This window comes from Oncorhynchus kisutch, linkage group LG29, assembly GCF_002021735.2.
Source record: "Oncorhynchus kisutch isolate 150728-3 linkage group LG29, Okis_V2, whole genome shotgun sequence".
Taxonomy (NCBI): domain Eukaryota; kingdom Metazoa; phylum Chordata; class Actinopteri; order Salmoniformes; family Salmonidae; genus Oncorhynchus; species Oncorhynchus kisutch.
Window position 1 is genome coordinate 6959273 of NC_034202.2, and position 25292 is coordinate 6984564.

The window sequence follows — 25292 nt, forward strand, 5'->3', positions numbered from 1 at the left end:
GGCCTCTTATTCAGGAGTAAGGGATGGATGGACTGAGGGGGCATGAGAGGAGGGAACGAGGAAGGGATTTGATGGGTAACAAAGGAACGGTTTGATTGTTCGTGGTCATTCAGAGCCATCGTTCGGCACGGTGACAAAGCGCAAACTCCACCATGAGCAAATGTTCTGGCTGCAGACAGAGGGGGAGAGAGAGAGGGAGAGACAGAAAGAGAGGGGGAGAGAGAGACAGAAAGAGAGAGAGAGGGGGAGAGAGAGGGAGGGAGAGAGACAGAAAGAGAGAGTGAGAGAGGGGGAGAGAGAGAGGGAGGGTGAGAGACAGGAAGAGAGAGAGTGAGAGAGGGAGAGAGAGAGAGAGGGAAGGTGAGAGACAGGAAGAGAGAGTGAGAGAGGGAGAGAGAGAGAGGGAGGGTGAGAGAGAGAGAGAGAGAGGGAGGGTGAGAGACAGGAAGAGAGAGTGAGAGAGAGGGAGAGAGGGAGAGAGGGACAGAGAAATGACTGCATCTCAACGAGGGGGTTGACTGAACACATTCCGTTGAAGATTCTGCAAATGTTTCCCCAAAGCTCTGAATATTTTCATGATCCACACACACACACACTTAGCATTTCTGCTGAGTGTGTTTAGAGACATTTTAGAGATATTTTTGTGGCACTTTGCCATTGTTTTTTGGAGGTAGCTGTTGCTATGTTTTCTGTTCATTTGCAAGTTAAGCAATAAGTAGAAAGGAACGTATTGGTTTTGCTGTCAGAGTGCATGTGGAAGTATCTTCCTCCACAGTTACACAAAGGATCGTAGACCTGTGGCTGTCCAGCACTTAGGAATTTATTGTCTGACATAAGCATGTGATTGACAGGTTCATTCATCGTCTTACCTTTGTCTCTCTGCAGCTCATCCTTGGAGACGGCGTCGGAGCATCCGTCAAAGTACTTCTGCAGCGTGTCCACTTGTCTGCACAGGATGTCTCTGAACGTCTCCATTTCCGCCAGCTTCTCTCTCAGGCTATGACCCTTTCGGGTCCAAACAGAGGAGCGGCACGGTCAGCAAACACTCTGTGTGTGTGTGTGTGTGTGTGTGTGTGTGTTTAGGTCTCACCTTGAAGGAGGATGTGGATGTGGCAGAGTAGCCGCTGGTAGCAGACGTGAGAGACAGCATGGAGCCATGTCTCCTCAGACTGGGTTCTGACCCATACCCAGACTCCGCCTAGACACAGGGAGGGAAGAGAGTGACGATAACATTAAGTATATATCCACATCGCTATCAACTTAACACATTAGCCAAAACATGGTGTCCTAAGCGCTTCGTCAGCAGCAGCAAGGGGAGGTGACATACAAGTCACAGGCAGACCCACGGTGTGTTCAGTCAACACCCTGTCACATAGTCACAGACAGACCCACGGTGTGTTCAGTCAACACCCTGTCACACAGTCACAGACAGACCCACGGTGTGTTCAGTCAACACCCTGTCACACAGTCACAGACAGACCCACGGTGTGTTCAGTCAAACACTCCCGACAGTTAACTTCCTGATCCCCAAGCACCTTCACCGCTACTTGTCACACTGGGACAGAGTATGAGGTGAACGTTGAACACTCTCCGACCCCATTTCTTTTCTCCGTGTGTCCCATCTCTAGCTCTGTCCTCCCCTCCCAATCACTACCTGTGTTTCTGACAAGTCATGCTGACACATTTTCACATGACTCTTTCCTCTGTGTACATGTTATTCACGTGTCTTTTCATATGACCACAGTTCTACGGTTGTGGTAAACAAGGTTTAGCCAGTACATCTTGTATGAGGGGATGTGTTATAACGCATATTTTTTTAACTTAAAAACAACGTCTTAACTTAAATGAGATTCACATCCTCTCTCACCATTACACAAGTACCCCTGTGTGTTTCAGGAGTGTGTGCAACATCACCCTGACCACACAGTTCTCTCTATGAGCCTGACACAGCAACACAGTGGGACCGTAGCAACAGTGACCACGGAACACTGTCACAGAATGGAGTATTGGGTGACTTCCTCTAACAGAGGATAGACGAAGATGAAGACGGCGTGTGCTTCCATTCCTCACCACCAGGTGGCAGACTGTTCCCATGGCCGCTGCCTGGCCCTGCATCACCCACCCAGAGCTTACTATCGGTCAATGACCAGGAGTAACCATTTTCCTGCCTCCACCAGGGCTTTCAATACTACTGTCGCCCTCTCAGCTATACCAATTTCAACAATGACCATTCAATACAGCCGCTATCTGCCAAATCACAGAGCTGTAATGAATATAATGCAGTTTCTTATCTGGCTGGTTGATAAAGACAAAATTGGCCACAAGATCAAAGAAGCAGTGTGTTTGCTATCAGTCTATACAAACACATTCACCAGAAATTGTATTTTCATTTTTTTATTTAACTAGACAAGTCAGGTGTTATTTTACAATGACCGCCTACACCGGCCAAACCCTCCCCTAACCCGGACGATGCTGGGCCAATTGTGCGCCACCCTAAGGGACTCCCGATCACAGCCAGGGGAGATACAGCCCGGGATCGAACCCGGGTCTGTAGTGACGCCTCTAGCATCTTCGTTTAACTAGGCTACACGCTCAGTTCCACTTGAACCCTTAACCCTGTGTTATGGCCCCACACAGTGTCTGTACTGTTTTCTGAGTGCTAATTCACACTGGGTGAATCACTATGTCCTCTCCAGACAGATCTTCCCTCTTTTCCCACCTCGCTCGCTCTCTCTATTTTAAGTGTCAGGGTTCGGTAAGAAGTCAAGGATTCTATCCTCTGTTAGAGGAAGTCACCCAATACTCCATTCTGTGACAGTGTTCCATGGTCGCCGTGGTCACTGTTGCTACGGTCCCACTGTGTTGCTGTGTCAGGCTCATAGAGAGAACTGTGTGGTCAGGGTGATGTTGCACACACTCCTGAAACACACAGGGGTACTTGTGTAATTGTGAGAGAGGATGTGACCGCTGCGCCACTCAAGGACCGAGAAAGATGGGGAAGGGAGAGATGGAGGAGGAGAGAGAGAGAGAGAAAGAGTAAATATGCAATGCCCCAGTCTGAATATAACTTAAACATAGCTACAGTACTAAAACGTCTGTGTCAGAGTGAGTGAGAGACGGAGAGAGATGGACTGATTATATGAAACCAGCTGTCTATCTAGGTGTACTAACAGATAAGAATATTTTACCAGACAGACGTGGAACTTTCCATACAATCACACACAGACCATGTTTACTCAAGTAGCAAAGAGCAACACAAAATATTATTTACTATATAAAAGAATTTACGAACATTTTAGCCCTGACCAGATTGTTTTTCTCTAGTGAAAGTTGACACTTTGCTGTGAGTCTGAAGAGCGATCAGAGGGAGACAAGAGACTGCGAGGGGGAGAGAAGGGCCTTCTCACAGGCCGAGAGTTTGACTGTTGACTCACTGTGGGGAGAAGGCGTAGTGTGTGTGTGTGTGTGACTCATTCCTTCCTGCTCTGGCTGAATCAGAGGGTCACCCTGGGGCTGGGAGGAACAAGAGGAAGGGGGAAGAGTGTGACACGGAGGGGTTTCCCAAAACCCACTGCCAGGAATGACTAACATGTGTCAGGAGAGAGCGAGGAAAGGAGGGAGGGAGAGGAGAAAGCCTTCCGCATGCGTCGGTTCAGCTGGCGTCCATCCTAGGCGAACCCAACGAGTGTGCTCGCATACTCCCTTCAGACCTTCGCTTGAAAAATGAGAAGAAAAGCTGAAAAAAAGTTTTGTTTTTCCATCTTGAGATGTTGTAGCCAGTATACACTTCCTTAAAATAGTCTGAATTAATCAAAGATAACTCAAGAAATCTGTCATACATTTTTGCGCAACTTTACATGCAGATGTTTGGTGCAGTATTTCTCAAGGGGAAAAATGTGCATGAAAGCATTTGTCTCTAATTGAATGTAACACTTAATTGAAGAATCCCTATGGTTGACGAAGGGGCATGGTCTTCGGCTACCGACTTCGGCATGCCTCGAGACAAAATGTGTGCACGAACAGCCGGGGAAAAAACCCCTTGAAGACCAAAACTTCACAAAATGTCATAATACACACGCAACCTGTTTCAGGTGGGAAGCATGGGGATGCCTTAAAGGGATACTCCGGGATTTTGACCTTTTCTCTTCTTCCCCAGTCAGACGAACTTGGCGAATACCATTTGTATGTCTCTGCGTGCAGCTGGAAGGAAGTTGCTAGCCAGCACTAGTGCAACCGATATACTACCTCCAACTTCCTTTATACTGGACTCATTGTCAAAATCCCCAAGTATCCCTTTAAGGGTGGGGCGGTTACTCTGCCTTCAAGGACAAATTCATCATTATGTTCTGAAGCGTTAGTGTCTGACACCACATACAAACACAATGTTCACTATATTTAAACATGTTAATTACATGCTCATAGGACAAGGTCTACCATTTGTTCTGCTGTGTTCTGGGCTCTCACAGACACCCTTTCCTTCACACCATCTGCAACCTCACAACTAGGCTTGGGCGGTATACCGCATATCGGGGTATTTAGAAAAAGCCACGGGATGGTCCAAACTATGTTTTTCCAATAAAATGTGAATATATGTATAATATTTTTTTTTTAAGCAGTCAACAATACGTTAGGAAATAAAACCTATTGCTTTCTTCATGTCGCTGGTCACATTATGAAGCTTGCCGTAGTTCCCCAGAACAGTTGAGCCAGTCACGTGTTTGTTTGTAAATCGCACAACTGCGGGAGCTGGTGAGTCCGTAGTGTTCTATCTAATCGGCGAGTTGAGCGGTGCACATGAGGTGAGGTTACGCTTGTATGCATTTCACTAGTAAAATGTTTGCCATCAGATATCTTAGAATGGCTTTTTGCCAAAGAGCTCTGAATGAGTTGTCTGTACAGTTGCCATTTTCCCCTGTGCTTCCTACTAGCGTTTTTCCCCCTCCTTCGTTCTTCTCACCCTCTGCTTCATGTACACATGCTGCTCGTCCTTCAGAAAAGCATCACAACTTTGTGCTTGTGAACAATCTCATGTTCACTTCCGCTTGTAAATGTCCACACTCTCCGAAAATGACATTTGGTAGCTACTAGCTAAGCTTGTATAACTTTATGAGCTGAATTTACCTGTCTTTGGAATTAGTTTGTTTGTTTTCACTTGTTAGCATTTAGCTAACAGTGTATGTGATTTCACTATTAGTTTGTGCTCATTTTGTTAGCATTCTGGTAATCGAGGTCCAATGGGCTTTCATTGCATTTTTTAGCACCCCCTTGTGTGCTATGCCAGTAATACCGTAAATCCCACCAAAGCCTTCTCACAACCCATTACCATTGCGTAAGCATATCCCTCCCTAGAAAATAGCCTCAGACTGTCAGAGTGAAGAATCCCTTCTGTCTATCATGGTCCTCCCACTCGTACACTCCTCCTCCCTCCACATCTTGCCTCTCCCCCACTCCTCCTCTCTATCCTAAACTCTACGCTAATCCATCCACAACTCCCTCTTCCGCCCTCCCTCTCTCCCCCCTCCCTCTGATGAGTAACAGGACCTAATTCCAGAAGGATCAGAGCGTCTGTGGAAACAATTATAAACTGGATCAGTGATGCAGAGCCCTGTACAAGCTATTACTGCGTGTGTGTCAGTGAGAACCCCTCCCTGGGAACTTTATCCTTTAACACCGGAGTGTAAACAATAGGTGCCACTCATTATCTGACCTGCTTTCAATGGTGAGAACAGAAAATGACAAGTCTGGATAAAGCACACAAACACACACTGGATTAAGGGCACTGTGCTAAATGGTAGTAGAACACACAGTAGCTGGTTTAGTATAGGTAGACTTGCCATTAAACACACTGCTGCTGGAGGGACTAGTGATGTCCTCTGGATGACTCCACTGTCTATCCTCCCCTCTCTTAGACTCTGATAGAAACACACACACGTAAAACACACACACACACAACTGTAACAGGGAGTGAGTGCCTGGTTGATACGAAATGAATGAAACAACTCAACCATCTACACTGAACCAAAATATAAACGCAACATGTAAAGTGTTGGTCTCATGTTTCATGAGCTGAACTAAAAAGTTTTCCATATGCACAAAAAGCTTCTCATTGCTCTAAAATGTGTACATCCCTGTTAGTGAGCATTTCTCCCTTGCCAAGATAATCCATCCACCTGACAGGTGTGGCATATCAAGAAGCTGATTAAATAGCATGATCATTACACAGGTGCATTTTGTGCTGGGGACAATAAAGGGCCACACAACATTGCCAAAGAGGTCTCATGTTTTGAAGGGGCATGCAATTGGCTGAATGCAGGGATGTCCACCAGAGCGGTTGCCAGATAATTGAATGTTCATCTCTCTACCATAAGCCGACTCCAATGTCGTTTTAGAGAATTTGGCAGTACTTCCAACCGGCCTCACATCCGCAGACTACGTATATGGAGACGTGTGGGTGAGCGGTCTGCTGATGTCAACGTTGTGAACATAGTGCCCCATGGTGGCAGTGGGGTTATGGTGTAGGCAGGCATAAATTACGGACAACGAACACAATTGCATTTTATCGATGGCAATTTGAATGCACAGAAATACCGTGACGAGATCCTGAGGCCCATTGTCGTGCCATTCAACTGCTGCCATCTCATGTTTTAGCACGACAATGCACAGCCCCAGACCTGCCAACCCTGTCCAACTTTTTAGAATACCAGACGTGTGTGGCAAATTGGAGATTCATGTGCTTAGACAAACATTATGGGTCACGCGTGGTTCAGTTCAGTTCTCTGAAAAAGGTATTTACAAAACAGAAATAAGATTCATACTGCTAAGTACAGAACATATAAAATAAATATATGTTCTGTGGAATTAGCGCAGATTGTCTGCATGTTTATTCCATTACATGTACAGTGTAGAATGGAGATAATTGTCTATAACGTTTTTCTTAGCATATGCCCCCAAGTTTAGTCTCTGTAGTAGAGGAATGCTTGTCACCTCTCAAACAGGGACAGCTCACAAGTATTGGCTTTTTAGACACGGTTCCTAATCAACACTAAGAGCAAATCATTTTGAAAACATAAAAACAAATGATCGCAAACTGGCTACACAAAGCTTAAGTAGGCTACCGCAAAAGGGAATCTGAACGCGGTTTGCTAGAAAAGTCCGCTGCTTCAGCCTATGTAAAAAGGTGCCTATTGGATTTCTTTGCAGCGCATACATCATTTCAGATAGTCGAAATTGGAAAAATATCAAATCTGGTGTAAAGGCATTTTAGAAGCATTGCCGCTATAGCTAATAGCGGACATTCATTCAATCTTCATCGTGCACTCTTCTAAACTCCAGAATTCCATTTAATGCCAAGATGTTTAGATTATGCTTTTTGTGACATGGCTCATAATTAGTTAGTCTATTAGGTTGCGTGATCCTCGTAATGTTAAGTGGAAAAGACAACTAATGGGACGCAGAATTAAATATATCTCACTGCACAAATGCGACCAGTTCATTTTCGTATTTGCATTTAATTTCTTTCACTAGCAAACTGAGTGAACTGCTGGCCCTTTAGAGCCCACTGAATGTCCATCTAATGTTCTCTAACGTTAGCTTCTCTAACGTTGACCTTTCCACAACACACGGAGCCGATAAGGGATTTGTCCATGTGTTTACGTACAGACGACAGTCGGCAAACTCAGCAACACAACAAACAGGAAGAAAAGCAGACACGGGGCAGCTACGTTGAATAATGATGTATTCATCTCCATGTCGGGTTGGCACAAACTCCGTACATCTGCATATGGCAGCTCGAGAATCGGATGTCAGATTTACTCAGTGGATTTATTTTTCATTCAAATGTTTAAAATAAAAATCAGGCCCTATTCATTTCTGCGTACTTTTAACTCGGACATGTACAGAGAATTGCGTAGTTGGTAAGCAAAATGCGTGCATGTTGTCAGGTCTGCAGCCCCATGACAAGGATCTGTACACAATTCCTGGAAGCTGAAAATGTCCCAGTTCTTCCATAGCCTGCATACTCACCACCAGACCATGTCTCCCATTAATAATGTTTGGGATGCTCTGGATCGACGTGTACGACAGCGTGTTCCAGTTTCCGCAAATATCCAGCTATTCACACAGCCATTGAAGAGGAATGGAACAACATTCCACAATCAGCAGCCTGATCAACTCTATGCAAAGGAGATGTGTTGCGCTGCATGAGGTAAATGGTGGTCACACCAGATACAGACCGCCCCCCCCCCAAATGTATTTAAGGTATCTGTGACCAGATGCATGTCTGTATCCCCAGTCATGTGAAATCCATAGATTAGGGCCTAATGAATTTATTTCAATTAACTGATTTCCTTATATGAACTCTAACTCAGTAAAATCAATGAAATATTGTTGCGGTTATATTTTGGTTCAGTATATGTACCACATCCCTGATCGGACTGTGTGCAACCATGACCTACATGATATCGTATTACCTGGCACTCGTAGGTAGACATAAGATGTGACGATAAGAAACATGCAGCCAAGGTAAAAGACATATTGAACACTCCAGTGTGTGTATTATTATAAGTCTTACCCTGTGTAGTTCGATGGAGTTGATCCATTGGTGTCTGTGTTCTGGGTCTGTGGCCCTCAGGTACCACACGCTGTCGTTAACACTGACATCCAGCCTGCACTCGTCAAACTCATGGGGCTGAGAGAGAGAGAGAGAGAGAGAGAGAGACGAAGAGAGGAAAGAGAAAGGGAGGAAAAACTGTCAAATGTACAGCAACAAAACACTTAAATATTGCACAGGCCATAGTACTGGGAGTAACATAAGACAGCAAGAATACTTCTTTGCGATTCACACAGACAGTGAAGCAGTACGGGTTTGTAGCTTATATAGCAGGCCATTGAAAGAAAGAGGGAAAAAGGCAGAGAGAAATCAGAGTTCAAAATCAGAACATCCTCCATTTTATGAGGCAGGCGAGAGACAAATGGGCTTTTGAAGTAGCCGATCAGCAGAAGTGAAAAGACTAGAGGTCGACCGATTAAATCAGGGCCAATTTCAAGCTTTCATAACAATCGGAAATTGGTATTTTTGGCCTCCGATTTTTTTTAATTATATACCTTTATTTAAAATAGGCAAGTCAGTTAAGAACATTCTTATTTTCAATGGCGGCTTAGGAACAGTGGGTTAACTGCCTTGTTCAGGGGCAGAACGACAGATTTTCACCTTGTCAGCTCGGGGGATCCAATCTTGCAACCCTACAGTTAACTAGTCCAACGCTCTAACCACCTGCTTCTCGTTGCACTCCACGAGGAGCCTGCCTGTTACGCAAATGCAGTATAAGCCAAGGTAAGTTGCTTGCTAGCATTAAACTTCTTATAAAAAAAACAATCACTAGTTATCTACACATGGTTGATGATATTACTAGTTTATCTAGCGTGTCCTGCGTTGCATATAATCGATGCAACGCTGGGGGATGATTTAACAAAAGCGCATTAGCGAAAAAAGCTCAATCGTTGGACAACTCTACCTAACCATAAACACCAATGCCAATGTACATAACCAGGTAGGTTATGTACATTTCGAGCCCAGGTAGGGGCGAGGAGAGGGACAGAAGCTATACTGTTACACTGACAATACTATAGTGCCTATAAGAACATCCAACAGTCAAAGGTATATGAAATACAAATGGTAGAGAGAAATAGTCCTATAAATACTATATTTACTACAACCTAAAACCTCTTACCTTGGAATATTGAAGCCTCATGTTAAAAGGAACCAACTTTCATATGTTCTCATGTTCTGAGCAAGGAACTCAAACGTTTGCTTTTTTACATGGCACATATTGCACTTTTACTTCTCCAACACTTTGTTTTTGCATTATTTAAACCAAATTAGGCAGGTTTCATTATTTATTTCAGACTAAATAAATTTTTATTGAAGTATTATATTAAGTTAAAATAAGTGCTCTCTGTGTGTGTGTGTGTGTGTGTGTGTGTGTGTGTGTGTGTGTGTGTGTGTGTGTGTGTGTGAGAGAGAGAGAGTCTAGGAGCCAAGTCACAAACCAGGGCTAATCACAGCCAGAGGACTGGGTGTGTGTGGTTTGGTCAAGGGCAGTTTAGGACAGCGAGCGATAGAGAGCAAGGTAAATGTCCAGATCCAAGCTACAACATGATGGCTCCTTCATTTACCACCAAAACCTGTCCAAATTCTGAACATCAGACATTAGGCTAATTAAGTGGTTTTATAATCCTGTTCTGGAATTCATTCATTAGTAGAAATCTGCATGCCTCAATCCCACATAAATTGTAAAGACTGACAGTAGGCTCAGACCTTCTTGGAGAGCTATGGCAAAATACATTTATTTGGGGGTGAACTAATGTTAAGCCCCTCCAGACTAGTACCTCGTAAGATGGTCAATTTATTTTACAACACCCCACTTCCAATACCAAACCTCACACTGGCAGATCTAATGGAATGAGAGAGTGTGTATGCATCACAGCAGAACGGGACTATTTGTGAGTTGGCAGAGTCATTCTAGCCCAGCCAGCCAGCCAGCATCAGCTCTATAGAATGGGGGGCTCAGTGGAAGAGTCTAATTTAGCTGTGCTGAAACCTGGACGGGAGAGAGGACAGGACCAGATGCTCAGTTTGGGTGAGAAATAACAATAGTAAATGGCATACAAAACACACGTTCAAACGTTGCTGTCCATTACTGAAGTTAACTTCTGAAGAACGTCAATCTCCAGTCTTCGTGTTACTCAGTAGCTCCAGCCCCACACCAACTGACACTCAGTGACTGATTGACTATTAGCCAAAACCTCGTCTGTGAGCAATTTCAGACTTTCAGCATGCTTATAGAGAAGGGCACTCAACGTGTACTGCACTGACAAATGACTGATGATTGGCTGAAAGAAATTGATAAGATTGTGGGAGCTGTAATGGTAGCCTTTGATATTATTGACCGTAGTCTGTTATTGGAAAAACTTAAGTGTTATGGCCTTACATCCTCTACCATATCATGGGTTGAGAGCCATCTCTAGAACAGAGGGTCTTCTTTAATGGAAGATTCACTAATGTAAAACATGTCAAGTGTGGTATTCTGCAAGGCAGCAGTCTTGGTCCTTTATTGTTCTCTATTTTTACTAATCTACCACTAGCCTTAAAGAAAGCCTGTGTGTTTGAGGGGAGAGAAGGAGTCTCAAGGCTAGGGCGGTATCCAGATTTTCATATCATAATACCGTCTTTCTCTCATCCCGGGATTTATGGTATTACCATGTGTTTAGCACACATGAGGCCTCAAAAGTCAAAAAAGCCCATTGTCCATCTATTACCAGAATGTTAACGAAATTAGCACAAGTAATAATGAATTTCCACGGAGGCTGCTAGCTAAATATGCTAACGAGCGCAAATGAAAATAAACAAATTGCAAAGACCGGCAATCCAGCTCATAAAATTATACATCAAAGTGTATTTGTCACGTGCGTCAAATACAACAGGAGTAAGACCTTACAGTGAAATGCTTACCTACAGGCTCTAACCAATAGCGCAAAAAAAGGTATTAGGTGAACAAGAGGCAAGTAAAGAAATAAAACAGTAAAAAGACAGGCTATATACAGTAGCGAGGCTATATACAGACAACGGTTAGTCAGGCTGATAGAGGTAGTATGTACATGTGGTTAAAGTGACTATGTACGTACACAGAAGAGCTACCGAATGTTAATTTTGGTGAGTTTGGACATTTACAAGTGAATGTGAACGAGAGACATTGTGTTTATCTGAAGGAAGAAGAGTACTGGAGTCTGGACTCGCTAGGGCAACCTTTATTTAGCTAGGCAAGTCAGTTAAGAACAAATTCTTATTTTACAATGACGGCCTACACCGGCCAAACACTAACCAGGACAACCCTGGGACAATTGTGCGCCGCCCTATGGGACTCCCGATCACAGCCAGGTTGTGATCAAGCCCGGGATCGAACCAGGGTCTGTAGTGACGCTTCTAGGAGCGCGATGCAGTGCCTTAGACACTCAGGAGCCAGTCTGCTGCTCAGGGAAGACGGGGGAGGAGCGTAAGGAAATCTAAAATATAGCAGTGGCAGCTGTACAGATAACTCATCCAAAAGGGCTTTGACTTCTCAAACATGGCAGAAAGCTAACACATTATGATGCCCAATCACCTTATTAACTCCGATATTTACTTAGATAACGCGACCCCTAAGATTAAACTTGCTAGTAAACGCAGAATTTGTTTTTTCACACGGGAAGAAAAAAGGTTAAAAAAAGCATAAGAAATATCTTGCTGCGTTCTGTAAACAAAGATCTATAATGCTTCTTATTGTAATTTCTGCTCGGCATCAGACTGATGTAATGCTTCTTATTGTAATTTCTGCTCGGCATCAGACTGATGTAATGCTTCTTATTGTAATTTCTGCTCGGCATCAGACTGATGTAATGCTTCTTATTGTAATTTCTGCTCGGCATCAGACTGATGTAATGCTTCTTATTGGAATTTCTGCTCGGCATCGGACTGATGTAATGCTTCTTATTGGAATTTCTGCTCGGCATCAGACTGATGTAATGCTTCTTATTGTAATTTCTGCTCGGCATCAGACTGATGTAATGCTTCTTATTGTAATTTCTGCTCGGCATCGGACTGTTGTGCCTCAGTTCTCCACTCAGATGAGAATTCACGAACGGGCAGATCAGCAGACAGCGCTCTGACTGATGCAAGATTAACTCATTATTTTTACGATAAACATTAGAAATATGATGGCCATGCATCGGTTAAAAAAGTAAATAGACCCTACCTTTTCAATTGTAAGCTCATTTACTCGTGTGGCTGCCAGCCAAATGTGTTCCACTAATGTATTTTCTGTGAAGGAAAACTACAGTTGTACTTCCCTGATCACTCTATTGAAGAAAAACACTTGACTGTCAATATAAAACACAACCCCTGTAAATACACAAATGGACTCATCTGATCCAGCTTCCTCCAGTTGTGCTATTTACAAACAAACACGACTGGCTCAACTGTTCTGGGGAACTACGGTAAGCTTCATAATGTAAACTAATGCGACATGTGAAATGAAGAACGCAATCTCCTTACATATTTCACAAGTTGACTGCAAGTATTTACTTAAAAAGTAGTTACAAACATGAAAATGTACTGAAAAACATCAACGAAATAGTTAACAGTATTGACGGTATTAAAAAAACATCCCGTAGCTATTTTCAAATATCCCGAAAGACGATATTCCGCCCAAGCCTACTCTAGGGTGCTAGGAATGGGAGACGATGGTGAGAGGGCTCCTTGGAATGGGCTGCCGGGCGTGGGTAAACTGGGAGGGTATACTGGGAAGCAGGGTTCAAATAAACACTCATTCCTCTGGAAGAGGCAAAGAGTGGATCTCTCAGCTGACGGACATATACACGCAAGTGAATACTTAGGTACCCTCTCCTCCAACATTCTCTTTAAAGTTCTGTCTGAAGCATGCAGGGAGGAGTCCTGAAACTTCTAAAGGACAGATTTAAGGCCGAGGCCGCTTTCACGCCTCTCTTTCCAAAGACAAACTCCCCATTGTGCTGTTGAAGCGGCCGGCCCAACCTGTTTTTAACATGCGATTGCATTTAGAATTGTTGCACAATGACTGGGCTTCAAATAAGAACACTTTTCACTCCAGCAGCATCCAGCTGTTTGAGAGCTGCACTGTCCGACAAGTGATATTATTCAGCTACTAGGTTCTGTAACACATGCTGTGCGAATGTCATAAATAATTTACACGATTAACTAACAAGACACGCATCAATTTAATTCCACTCAATTATGCAAATTATCCTATAGACCAATAAGCATGACGCTCAAATGTATTTTCGGCATCTAACCAATTAACAGTAAACCGTTAACATCCCTAAGAGAAACCAATCTAAACAATTGCAGCCCACCACATATCTACATATATAAACAAGACTTCCAGCATTTCACAGACAGTATTACTGCGGTGTATACAACAACACTGAGCATAAATCTGTGTTCTGGTACAAAAACTCGAACCCTAAAAGGGTAGATGGGTGGCGTCACTAGGGCAAAGAAGACTAACGAGAGAGGGCAGGATAGGGCGGGACGAGAGAGGGCAGGACAGGGCGGGACGAGAGAGGGCAGGACGAGAGAGGGCGGGACGAGAGAGGGCGGGACGAGAGAGGGCAGGATAGGGCAGGATAGGGCGGGACGAGAGACCTTTTCGATTGTATTATTGACTGCATGTTTGTTTATTCCATGTGTAAATCTGTGTTGTTGTTTATGTCGCACTGCTTGATTTTTCTTGGCCAGGTTGCAGTTGTAAATGAGAACTTGTTCTCAACTAGCCTACCTGGTTAAATAAAGGTGTTCAACTAGCCTACCTGGTTAAATAAAGGTGAAATACATGTTTAAAAATAGGACAGTGGGCCAGAGACGACTCGTCTCCTGTGATATCAGCCCACAGGATGTCATGAGAACCAGACCGGAGGAAGAGACCCATTTCCTGTTTCAACTAACACTTTCTAACACTTTCAACACCTCCCCCATAGCCCGTCTTTCATTCCGGCTCTCTGTTGGTCTCCATCTCGCCCTCTTTTCTTCCATACTACCCTCCAATCTCTTAGTAAACCCTTGAAAATCAACCCTGATTGCCCCTGCCCCTTCTATTCCTCCCCAATCACCCTAAAACTCCAATATTAGTGAATAAAACAGATTCAGATTTATTGGACAGATTTATTGGACAGATTAAACCCATGGAAGAGCTTTCTTCTGCAATAGCAACATAAATAGGCTGAAAGGTTTGAGGTAGGCAGAGAGAAGACTTCATTTACACACATTGACATTTGTCAATTCTCTTGACCTCTGCTTTGCCATCCTTCCTCAGACTATCACTGCCAATGGCCTTGGTTTTTATCAAATATGCATTGAGTCAGAAGGAGAGATGGATGTATAGAGAGGGGGAAGGAGAAAAGGTAGAGTGCAAAGCAGAACAAGAGCGAGAAAGAAAAAAACGAGAACGAGAGAAAAAAAGAAAAAAAAAGGGGATGTAGAGGTAGAACGAGTGAAAGGAAGTACACGAGAAAAAGAATGTCCGAAAAAAGAAGATAGCGAAAGAGAGAAGGAAAGAAAGAAGATAGCGAAAGAGAGAAGGAAAGAAAGAACGAGAGAGGAAGGAATACGAGCGAGGGAACGAGAGAGAAAGAGAGATTGAACCAAATCAACAGACCCTCCCCGTTGTGTGGTCTGTCTCCAAGCCCCAGAGGGGAGCAGAGAGGAGAGCTGAAGCTAAATCTGGAGCTAATAATGGATGCTAGTGGCTTTCTGAGTGGCGAGGCTAAAGGCCAGGTCTACTACTTTAGGGCTCTAGGCTACTCGCCAGCCTTTTGAACTGAGGAATTGATCCTTAAAAGGGAGAGGGGGATACCTAGTCAGTTGGATAAGTGAATTCCTTCAACTGAAATGTGTCTTCCGCATTTAACCCTCTGAATCAGAGGTGCGGGGGGCAACCTCGTCTTCGGCGCCTGGGGAACAGTGGGTTAACTGCCTTGCTCAGAGGTAGAATGACATTTTTACCTTGTCAGCTCGGGGATTCGATCCAGCAACCTTTCGGTTACTGGCCCAACGCTACAAGCAAGGCTACCTAGTGTCCTTTTGTTGTCATCTTATGCAGGATAAACTAACTCCTAAAACACAAACATTTTATTCCCCATTGTCCTGGGGAAAAAAACTACTGGACCACTCAAATACACTGCTCAAAAAAATAAAGGGAACACTTAAACACAACGTAACTCCAAGTCAATCACACTTCTGTGAAATCAAACTGTCCACTTAGGAAGCAACACTGATTGACAATACATTTCACATGCGGTTGTGCAAATGGAAGAGACAACAGGTGGAAATTATAGGCAATTAGCAAGACACCCCCAATAAAAGAGTGGTTCTGCAGGTGGTGACCACAGACCACTTCTCAGTTCCTATGCTTCCAGGCTGATGTTTTGGTCACTTTTGAATGCTGGAGGTGCTTTCACTCTAGTGGTAGCATGAGATGGAGTCTACAACCCACACAAGTGGCTCAGGTAGTGCAGCTCATCCAGGATGACACATCAATGCGAGCTGTGGCAAGAAGGTTTGCTGTGTCTGTCAGCGTAGTGTCCAGAGCATGGAGGCGCTACCAGGAGACAGGCCAGTACATCAGGAGACGTAGAGGAGGCCGTAGGAGGGCAACAACCCAGCAGCAGGACTGCTACCGCTGCCTTTGTGCAAGGAGGAGCAGGAGGAGCACTGCCAGAGCCCTGCAAAATGACCTCCAGCAGGCCACAAATGTGCATGTGTCTGTTCAAACTGTCAGAAACAGACTCCATGAGGGTGGTATGAGGGCCCGACGTCTACAGGTGGGGGTTGTGCTTACAGCCCAACACCGTGCAGGACGTTTGGCATTTGCCAGAGAACACCAAGATTGGCAAATTCGCCACTGGCGCCCTGTGCTCTTCACAGATGAAAGCAGGTTCACACTGAGCACATGTGACAGACGTGACAGTCTGGAGACGCCGTGGAGAACGTTCTGCTGCCTGCAACATCCTCCAGCATGACCGGTTTGGCGGTGGGTCAGTCACAGTGTGGGGTGGCATTTCTTTGGGGGGGCCGCACAGCCCTCCGTGTGCTCGCCAGAGGTAGCCTGACTGCCATTAGGTACCGAGATGAGATCCTCAGACCCCTTGTGAGACCATATGCTGGTGCAGTTGGCTCTGGGTTCCTCCTAATGCAAGACAATGCTAGACCTCATGTGGCTGGAGTGTGTCAGCAGTTCCTGCAAGAGGAAGGCATTGATGCTATGGACTGGCCCGCCCGTTCCCCAGACCTGAATCCAATTGAGCACATCTGGGATATCATGTCTCGCTCCATCCACCAACGCCACGTTGCACCACAGACTGTCCAGGTGTTGGCGGATGCTTTAGTCCAGGTCTGGGAGGAGATCCCCTCAGGAGACCATCCGCCACCTCATCAGGAGCATGCCCAGGCGTTGTAGGGAGGTCATACAGGCACGTGGAGGCCACACACACACACACACACACACACACACACTACTGAGCCTCATTTTGACTTGTTTTAAGGACATTACATCAAAGTTCGATCAGCCTGTAGTGTGGTTTTCCACTTAAAATTTTGAGTGTGACTCCAAATCCAGACCTCCATGGGTTGATAAATTTCATTTCCATTGATAATTTGTGTGATTTTGTTGTCAGCACATTCAACTATGTAAAGAAAAAAAGTATTTAATAAGAATATTTCATTAATTAATTAATATTTCATTAATTCAGATCTAGGATGTGTTATTTTAGTGTTCCTCCAGAGAGGAATGAGTAAGGTCTATCATGACCTGAACATGCGCATTCACGTGAGAGCGAGCTCTGTTCCATTGCACTTCTGAAGACACAGGAATACTCCGGTTGGAACATTATTGAAGAATTATGTTAAAAACATCCTAAAGATTGATTCAATACTTCGTTTGTCATGTTTTTACGGACTGTAATATAACTTTAACTTTCCGTCAGTACTTTCCACTGGACCTGCTGGCGCGTCGTGAGTTTGGAAAGTGTGCTGAACGCTAGAACAACAAGGAGGAATTTGGACATAAATGGACATTATCGGAAAAAAACTAACATTGTGGAACTAGGATTCCTGGGAGTGCATTCTGATGAAGATCAAAGGTAAGTGAATGTTTATAATGGTTACTTCTGCCTTCTGTTGCCTGCATAATATGGCGGCTATTTTGTGTCTTGATTGGGCTCTGAGCGTGAAGTGCATCTAAAATTCAATGCATAACAGTTGTATCTTTTAGCAATGTTTATTATGAGTATTCCTGTAAATTGATGTGGCTCTGCAAAATCAAAGGATGTTTTGTGACTTCTGAACGTAAGGCGCCAATGTAAACTCAGATCTTTGAATATAAATATGAACTTTACCGAACAAAACATAGATGTATTGTGTAACATGAAGTCCTATGAGTGTCACCTGATGAAGATCAAAGGTTAGTGATTAATTTGATCTATATTTCTGCTTTTTGTGAATCGTCTCTTTGGCTGGAAAAATGGCTGTGTTATTCTGTAGGCACTCACCTAACATAATCGTTTGGTTTGCTTTCGTCCTAAAGCCTTTTTGAAAATCGGGCACTGTGGCTGGATTTGTGTCTTTAAAATGGTGTAAAATACATGTATGTTTGAGGAATTTTAATTATGGGATTTCTGTTGTTTTGAACTTGGCGCCCTGCAGTTTCACTGGCTGTTGAAGAGGTGGAACGCTACAGTCTCACGTACCCTAGAGAGGTTAATTGTCAGAGTAGAGGACCTTGTGCATTTCAGGTAAAATAACAACCCAATGTTTATATCCCAAGACAAATTAGCTAGCAACAGCAAGCTAGCTAGATAAAATTGCCATACATGTTTAATTCTTTTCAATCTGTCCCCAAATTAATATTGTTGGTTCAGAGTTCATTTTGATATTTCAACCTGCATGTCCTGATCACGTCTGGTGGGGGTGGACAAAATCAACATGCTCGCGATGACGCGCGAGTGGTCTGGTCAGCATGTAAGATGTGATACTGAAATTATCTAATATTATTTTATAACTAAAATGATTTCTCCTGCATTTTTTTAAATGTATTTAACCTTTAACAAGGCAAGTCAGTTAATAAGAAATTCTTATTTACAATGACAGCCTACACCGGTCAAACCCGAACGACGCTGGGCCCATTGTGTGCCGTCCTAAGGGACTCCCAATCACGGCCGGTTGTGATACAGCCTGGATTCGAACCAAGGTGTCTGTAGTGACGGCTTTGGCACTAAGATGCAGTGCCTTAGACCTCTGCGTCCATGTGTTAACTATTTAACTGTACTAGAATGCTTAAAAGGCTGCAAAAAAGGGCCTCCCGGGTGGCGCAGTGGTCTAGTTACTGCAATGCTAGCTGTGCCACCAGAGACTCTGGGTTCACGCCCAGGTTCTGGGTTCGCGCCCAGGCTCTTTCACACATCTGACGTCCCCTTTCCCTCCTAAGCAACCAGTAAACATTTGCCCGCTTTCAGTTTCTTTTTCAAGTCCTCTACATCCATTTTGCTGTCACTTGTTACTGTGTTCGGAGTTTGGTTATAACCAATTTATTGATGTGATTATGATAGGCTATAGGTCAAGGCCCTATTGGTCACATGCATGCAATGCATACATATCACATGAAGAGAGCAAGGGTTGAGGGAATGGTTTTCCTAAACAAATGATGGATTTTGGTAACATAACCTTTCAGTCAGAAACAAGTAAGAAACTAAATGGCTGAAATGTTGAGCTTCAGCACAAACACTTGCTGTGGTGCTTTTTCAATGCAGTAGGGAGGAGAGTGAGACAACGTGCGCCAGCCACACAGGCACTCACTGTAAAACATTTTTTAACAGTGTGACTATCGGGCTGGTTCTTGAGTCATTTGTGCATCTTAGTTATTTAGTATATCAGTATGCTTAAAGCATCAGACAAGCTCAGTGCATACATATGTAGTTGATTTTATTCAAACACATTGAGTGTGTCTGTCTATATGGGAAAAATAAGGTTAAACATTTTTTTTTGTCAGGGACAGCCCTACTGGCGAGTGTCTCTCTCACACAACAACATTTTAGTTTGTTTCAATTGTTGATTTCTTATGATCAAATGGAAGCTTCCGTTATGGAAAGTTTGCTCCCCAGGTCTGGAACATAGACTAAATTACACACACAGTGGAAGTTAATATTTACAGTGGTAGAGAATGGGTGAAGCTGAATAAATACAGACTGAATGGATTGACCACTCTGACCAGTCCGGGAACAGTCACTCATTCATCCTGCTGTGTGTGTGTGTGTGTACACACGGTGGTGGGATATGATAATGTGCTTGGCAAACCGCTGAGCTGCCAGTTACAGGACAGTGATGGTTCACAGGGTTCAAAGCCCTGAGGAATCAGTCTTCAACGTTCATCGGTTACCATGACAACCTGACCTTTGAACCCATTCTTTTTTTCCATTCGTGTCATCATCCTGCTATGGTCAGTGGATGACATGACTAGATTGGTAAAAGCTATGATAAGTTTTCCCCCTTGCCTTGATCAAATAGTGTTAGGGCTAGATCTACGCTAGACGACACCCGCAGAGTGGTTGTTTTGTCGGTGTCGGAACTGCGTTAGAGCTGTCAAATCCACAAGTGGCTCCCGGTGTTATACCTAAAATGGACATTGCCATTGGCTGCACGGGGTTGCATTAAGAGAAATCCCATTTCCCCTCATTTACGAGGTCAGAACACGGGAATGTGAGATGTAATCTACACCTCAATTAGGCTGATAGAAATCCTCATTATTTCGCTTAACGATTTTCCATTTTCGCATCATTATTTCTATAGGCCTATAGTTGTCACTTTCTCATTCTTAACTTTGAGGCGAGTGGGACGGGTGTAGCTTCATGACAATCACAAGAGCAGCTGCTCATCAATTTGACAGCGCCAACACAGTTAAACCACCAACACTGCCAAAACATCAGCTATGCTTGTGTTGGCTATTGCCGGTTAACGCTCGATCTGATTGAATCTAGGCCTTAGATCAGTGATTACTTCAAGGAAGGGAGGAAGGAAGGACGCATTGTGAAAGGATCTGAGTAGGTCTCAGTAGGGCTTAAGTTTATCCCAGCTCAGAGTGGTGTGTTGAAACCAGCAGTCACCTGATGAGCTACTAACCCTCCAGCACTAAGTCGCAATCATGAGTTGTGTTGTTTTTGGTTTTTAAATGAAAACAGTTTCTTCTGCTCAGTCATACACTCAGCTTTAGCTCTGGGCCCAGTTCCCCAAGGGCATCTTAAGTTGAAGTTAATCTTTAGAACCATATGATTCTAACGATGAACTTGAGCCATAAGATGCTTTTGGTAGCTAGTTTTTCCTCAGTTGATTAGGAGGGCACATTTAGGATCCAATGCACATTTCAGAGTGCGTGTAAAATGTATGTCGTTGTCAATAGCTGATCCCTCACTAGCTTGTTACGCTGTCCATAAAATACCACTTCCAGATCATTCACATACCCACTAATTCAACTGGAGCTCAGAAGTATGTGCTGAATTGTGATCTTGGCACAGCGCCATACATGTCATTCTCTGACCCAAACGCACTTCCACACGCTGTGCCCTGCTGTGTGTGTGTTGACTTGGCAGGCAGCTTGAGTCAGGAGATACCACTGTGCCCCTAATCTTTGCTCGGCCGGCTCCATCTCTACTAGAGGTCGACTGATTAATCGGAATGTCCGATTAATTAGGGCCGATTTCAAGTTTGCATAACAATCAGAAATCGGTATTTTTGGGCGCCGATTTGCCGTTTAATTTTTATACCTTTATTTAACTAGGCAAGTCAATTAAGAACACATTCTTATTTTCAATAACGGCCTAGGAACAGTGGGTTAACTGCCTTGTTCAGGGGCAGAACGACAGATTTTCACCTTGTCAGCTCGGGGGATCCAATCTTGCAACCTTACAGTTAACTAGTCCAACGCAATAACGACCTGCCTCTCGTTGCACTCCACAAGGAGACTGTCTGTTACGCCAATGCAGTAAGCCAAGGTAAGTTGCTAGCTAGCATTAAAATAATCTTATAAAAAACAATCAATCATAATCACGAGTTAACTACACATGGTTGATGATATTACTAGACTGACTGAGCATACAAGCATCTAAGTATCTGACTGAGCCAGACCCCCCCTCCATCATTGGGGAACATCCCACCAGCCAACAAAGCTAATTTCACACATTTTGGAATTTCTTGGGTGTGTTCATGTGACTCAAACATTACAACAGAAGCAAATGGGCTAAAAACCCTAGGTTAAAAACATTAGCTGACATGTATAAATGTCCAGATCAAATAGCTCTCTAAGGTCTGCAATGACTGACATGACAAGAGGAAAGCTGCTGATGCACTACCATTTCTCCCCCCCCCCCCCCCCCCCCACACACACACACAGTACGACCATTTTATTAGCATATGCGCCTAAATATTTTGCTGTGTGACCTGGAATTTTTATTTATGCGCAACCAATTATTACCTCAAATATTTTTCATTGTGCTCCTAAATTTCTTTACGCGCGCCTACATTTTTCAACTTAAACGCACACCTTGTAGTAAAAAATGTCCCCCCCCCCCCCCCTCTTTTTTAAAGGTCAGGGTAGAACCCTGCTAGGGGGCCCGCCTCAGTTTGGGAACCACTGGTCTATAGAACAGGGTAGCATACTCACAGTGATGACAGCCTTGCTGAGACACAGGGACCCTCTGCAGCCGAACTCTCTCTCGTCCTGAGACTTGTAGTAGCTCAGAGTGTTGTTCTTCAGGACCACCCAGCGATCCTGCCAGCCGTGGATGTAGTTAGTCCACTGAAGGGAGAGAACGTACAATTTAAAAAAAAAAGTTACCTCACTATGAGGGAGGAATTTACAAAGTGATAATGTTATAATGAGGATGCGCACGATAGTCTGGGACACATTAGTTGGCTACAACAGAAACACTGACAATTCAAGCAATATGAGACCCCCCCATTAAATGAGACATTTGAATTGGATGAAAACAACCATTCCAAAAATCACACAACGGGTAGTAGGTGATGAAACACTAGGAAGGGAGAGTCGTGATTAGGATAGCCAGTGGAACACAAACCATAAACTTACTGTGCTTTGAGCTCATTGGCTAAGTCTATAACATCCACATTCATATCCGATTCTTAACTAAATGTTTTGATGCAATCTTCTACTGTGGCAACAATCTGAGGTTACAATCTGTGGCAAGCACTCACACAATCTCTTTCTCTCTCACACACACACACACACACACACACACACACACACACACACACCACACGTATAAAAACAAGAGAATATAAGGAATGTAATGTTCATCCATCTAAAACTCATGTATCATGTGTAAGGGGCTCACTATGACCGTGCAAGTGAGTTTAGAATGACGATGTGCAATAATCTCCCAAGCCATAGAAATAGAATGGTTATCCCCATTCAACTCAATGATGGCATAATGGGAGTACTGACGGCCATTGTTATGTGCACCCATACTAGGTTAGGTCTAAAATACACGAGTTAAGACAAAGTAATAATTCCATTTTGCAGTGTTAGAAAATACATTTATTGGACCTTTATTGATAACTACTAGCACCGCTGCTAACTAGCAACACTGGTCCCAGTTTTGCAGAGTTAAGGTATATTAGAATCCCATTGTCATCTTTCAACTAGCCCATAGGAGCAAAGCAGGAAGTAAAAGCAGAAGGCGCACCAATCAATCTACGCTGTGATTTGTTGAAGCAACACAAATTACATAACATGCACTATACAAAAATACAACTTCAAAGATTTTACAGTTTATAAGGGAACAATTACAACAAAATAAAAACAAAATATTGGATTTCAGATATGCATCTGTTGGTCATACATACAGTGCCTTGCGAAAGTATTCGGCCCCCTTGAACTTTGCGACCTTTTGCCACATTTCAGGCTTCAAACATAAAGATATAAAACTGTATTTTTTTGTGAAGAATCAACAACAAGTGGGACACAATCATGAAGTGGAACGACATTTATTGGATATTTCAAACTTTTAACAAATCAAAAACTGAAAAATTGGGCGTGCAAAATTATTCAGCCCCTTTACTTTCAGTGCAGCAAACTCTCTCCAGAAGTTCAGTGAGGATCTCTGAATGATCCAATGTTGACCTAAATGACTAATGATGATAAATACAATCCACCTGTGTGTAATCAAGTCTCTGTATAAATGCACCTGCACTGTGATAGTCTCAGAGGTCCGTTAAAAGCGCAGAGAGCATCATGAAGAACAAGGAACACACCAGGCAGGTCCGAGATACTGTTGTGAAGAAGTTTAAAGCCGGATTTGGATACAAAAAGATTTCCCAAGCTTTAAACATCCCAAGGAGCACTGTGCAAGCGATAATATTGAAATGGAAGGAGTATCAGACCACTGCAAATCTACCAAGACCTGGCCTTCCCGCTAAACTTTCAGCTCATACAAGGAGAAGACTGATCAGAGATGCAGCCAAGAGGCCCATGATCACTCTGGATGAACGGCAGAGATCTACAGCTGAGGTGGGAGACTCTGTCCATAGGACAACAATCAGTCGTATATTGCACAAATCTGGCCTTTATGGAAGAGTGGCAAGAAGAAAGCCATTTCTTAAAGATATCCATAAAAAGTGTCGTTTAAAGTTTGCCACAAGCCACCTGGGAGACACACCAAACATGTGGAAGAAGGTGCTCTGGTCAGATGAAACCAAAATTGAACTTTTTGGCAACAATGCAAAACGTTATGTTTGGCGTAAAAGCAACACAGCTCATCACCCTGAACACACCATCCCCACTGTCAAACATGGTGGTGGCAGCATCATGGTTTGGGCCTGCTTTTCTTCAGCAGGGACAGTGAAGAAGATGGTTAAAATTGATGGGAAGATGGATGGAGCCAAATACAGGACCATTCTGGAAGAACCTGATGGAGTCCAGAGCATCCCAAACATGCTCCATGGGTGACAGGTCTGGTGAGTATGCAGGCTATGGAAGAACCGTGGCGATTTTCAGCTTCCAGGAATTGTGTACATATCCTTGCGACATGGGCCGTGCATTATCACGCTGAAACGAGGTGATGTAGCGGATTAATGGGCCTCAGGATCTCGTCACAGTATCTCTGTGCATTCAAATTGCCATCGATAAAATTCAATTGTTTTCCTTGTGCGTAGCTTATGCCTGTCCATACCATAACCCCAGCATAGGGCATTCTGTTCACAATGTTGACATCAGCAAACCGCTCGCCCACACGCTGTCTGCCATCTGCCTGGTACAGTTGAAACTGGGATTCATCAGTGAAGAGCACACTTCTCCAGCGGCCAACGAAGGTGAGCATTTACCCTCTGAAGTCAGTTACGATGCTGAACTGCAGTCAGGTCAAGACCCTGGTGAGGACGACGAGAACCAGATGAACTTCCCTGAGACTGTGTCTGACAGTTTGTGCATTAATTCTGTGTTTGTGCAAATCCACATATATATTAGCTGTCTGGGTGGCTGGTCTCAGACGATCCCGCAAGTGAAGGTCTTGGGCTGGCTACGTTATACATGGTCTGTAGTTGTGAGGCCGGTTGGATGTACTGCCAAATTCTCTAAAACGACATTGGAGGCAGCTTATGGTTGAGAAATTAACTTTCAATTCTCTGGCAACATATCTGGTGGACATTCCTGGAGTCAGCATAC

The 25292-nt window shown here is 43.8% G+C and overlaps 1 protein-coding gene across 2 annotated transcripts in view; it reads right to left on the reverse strand.

Moving 5' to 3' along the window:
• The window catches only part of LOC109873783 (ceramide transfer protein-like), a 32266-nt gene that overhangs the window by 5529 nt on the left and 1445 nt on the right, over window positions 1-25292 (reverse strand). Inside the window, exons 2-6 of one of the 2 annotated variants that reach the window (XM_020465492.2) lie at window positions 22275-22409; window positions 8570-8686; window positions 5835-5912; window positions 1091-1198; window positions 870-1005 (exon numbers count right to left, since the gene is read on the reverse strand). In XM_020465492.2, the coding sequence (XP_020321081.1) occupies window positions 870-1005; window positions 1091-1198; window positions 5835-5912; window positions 8570-8686; window positions 22275-22409 (574 nt within the window). The remainder of the gene's footprint in view (window positions 1-869; window positions 1006-1090; window positions 1199-5834; window positions 5913-8569; window positions 8687-22274; window positions 22410-25292) is intronic. The other variant, XM_020465493.2, reaches the window with a different exon arrangement.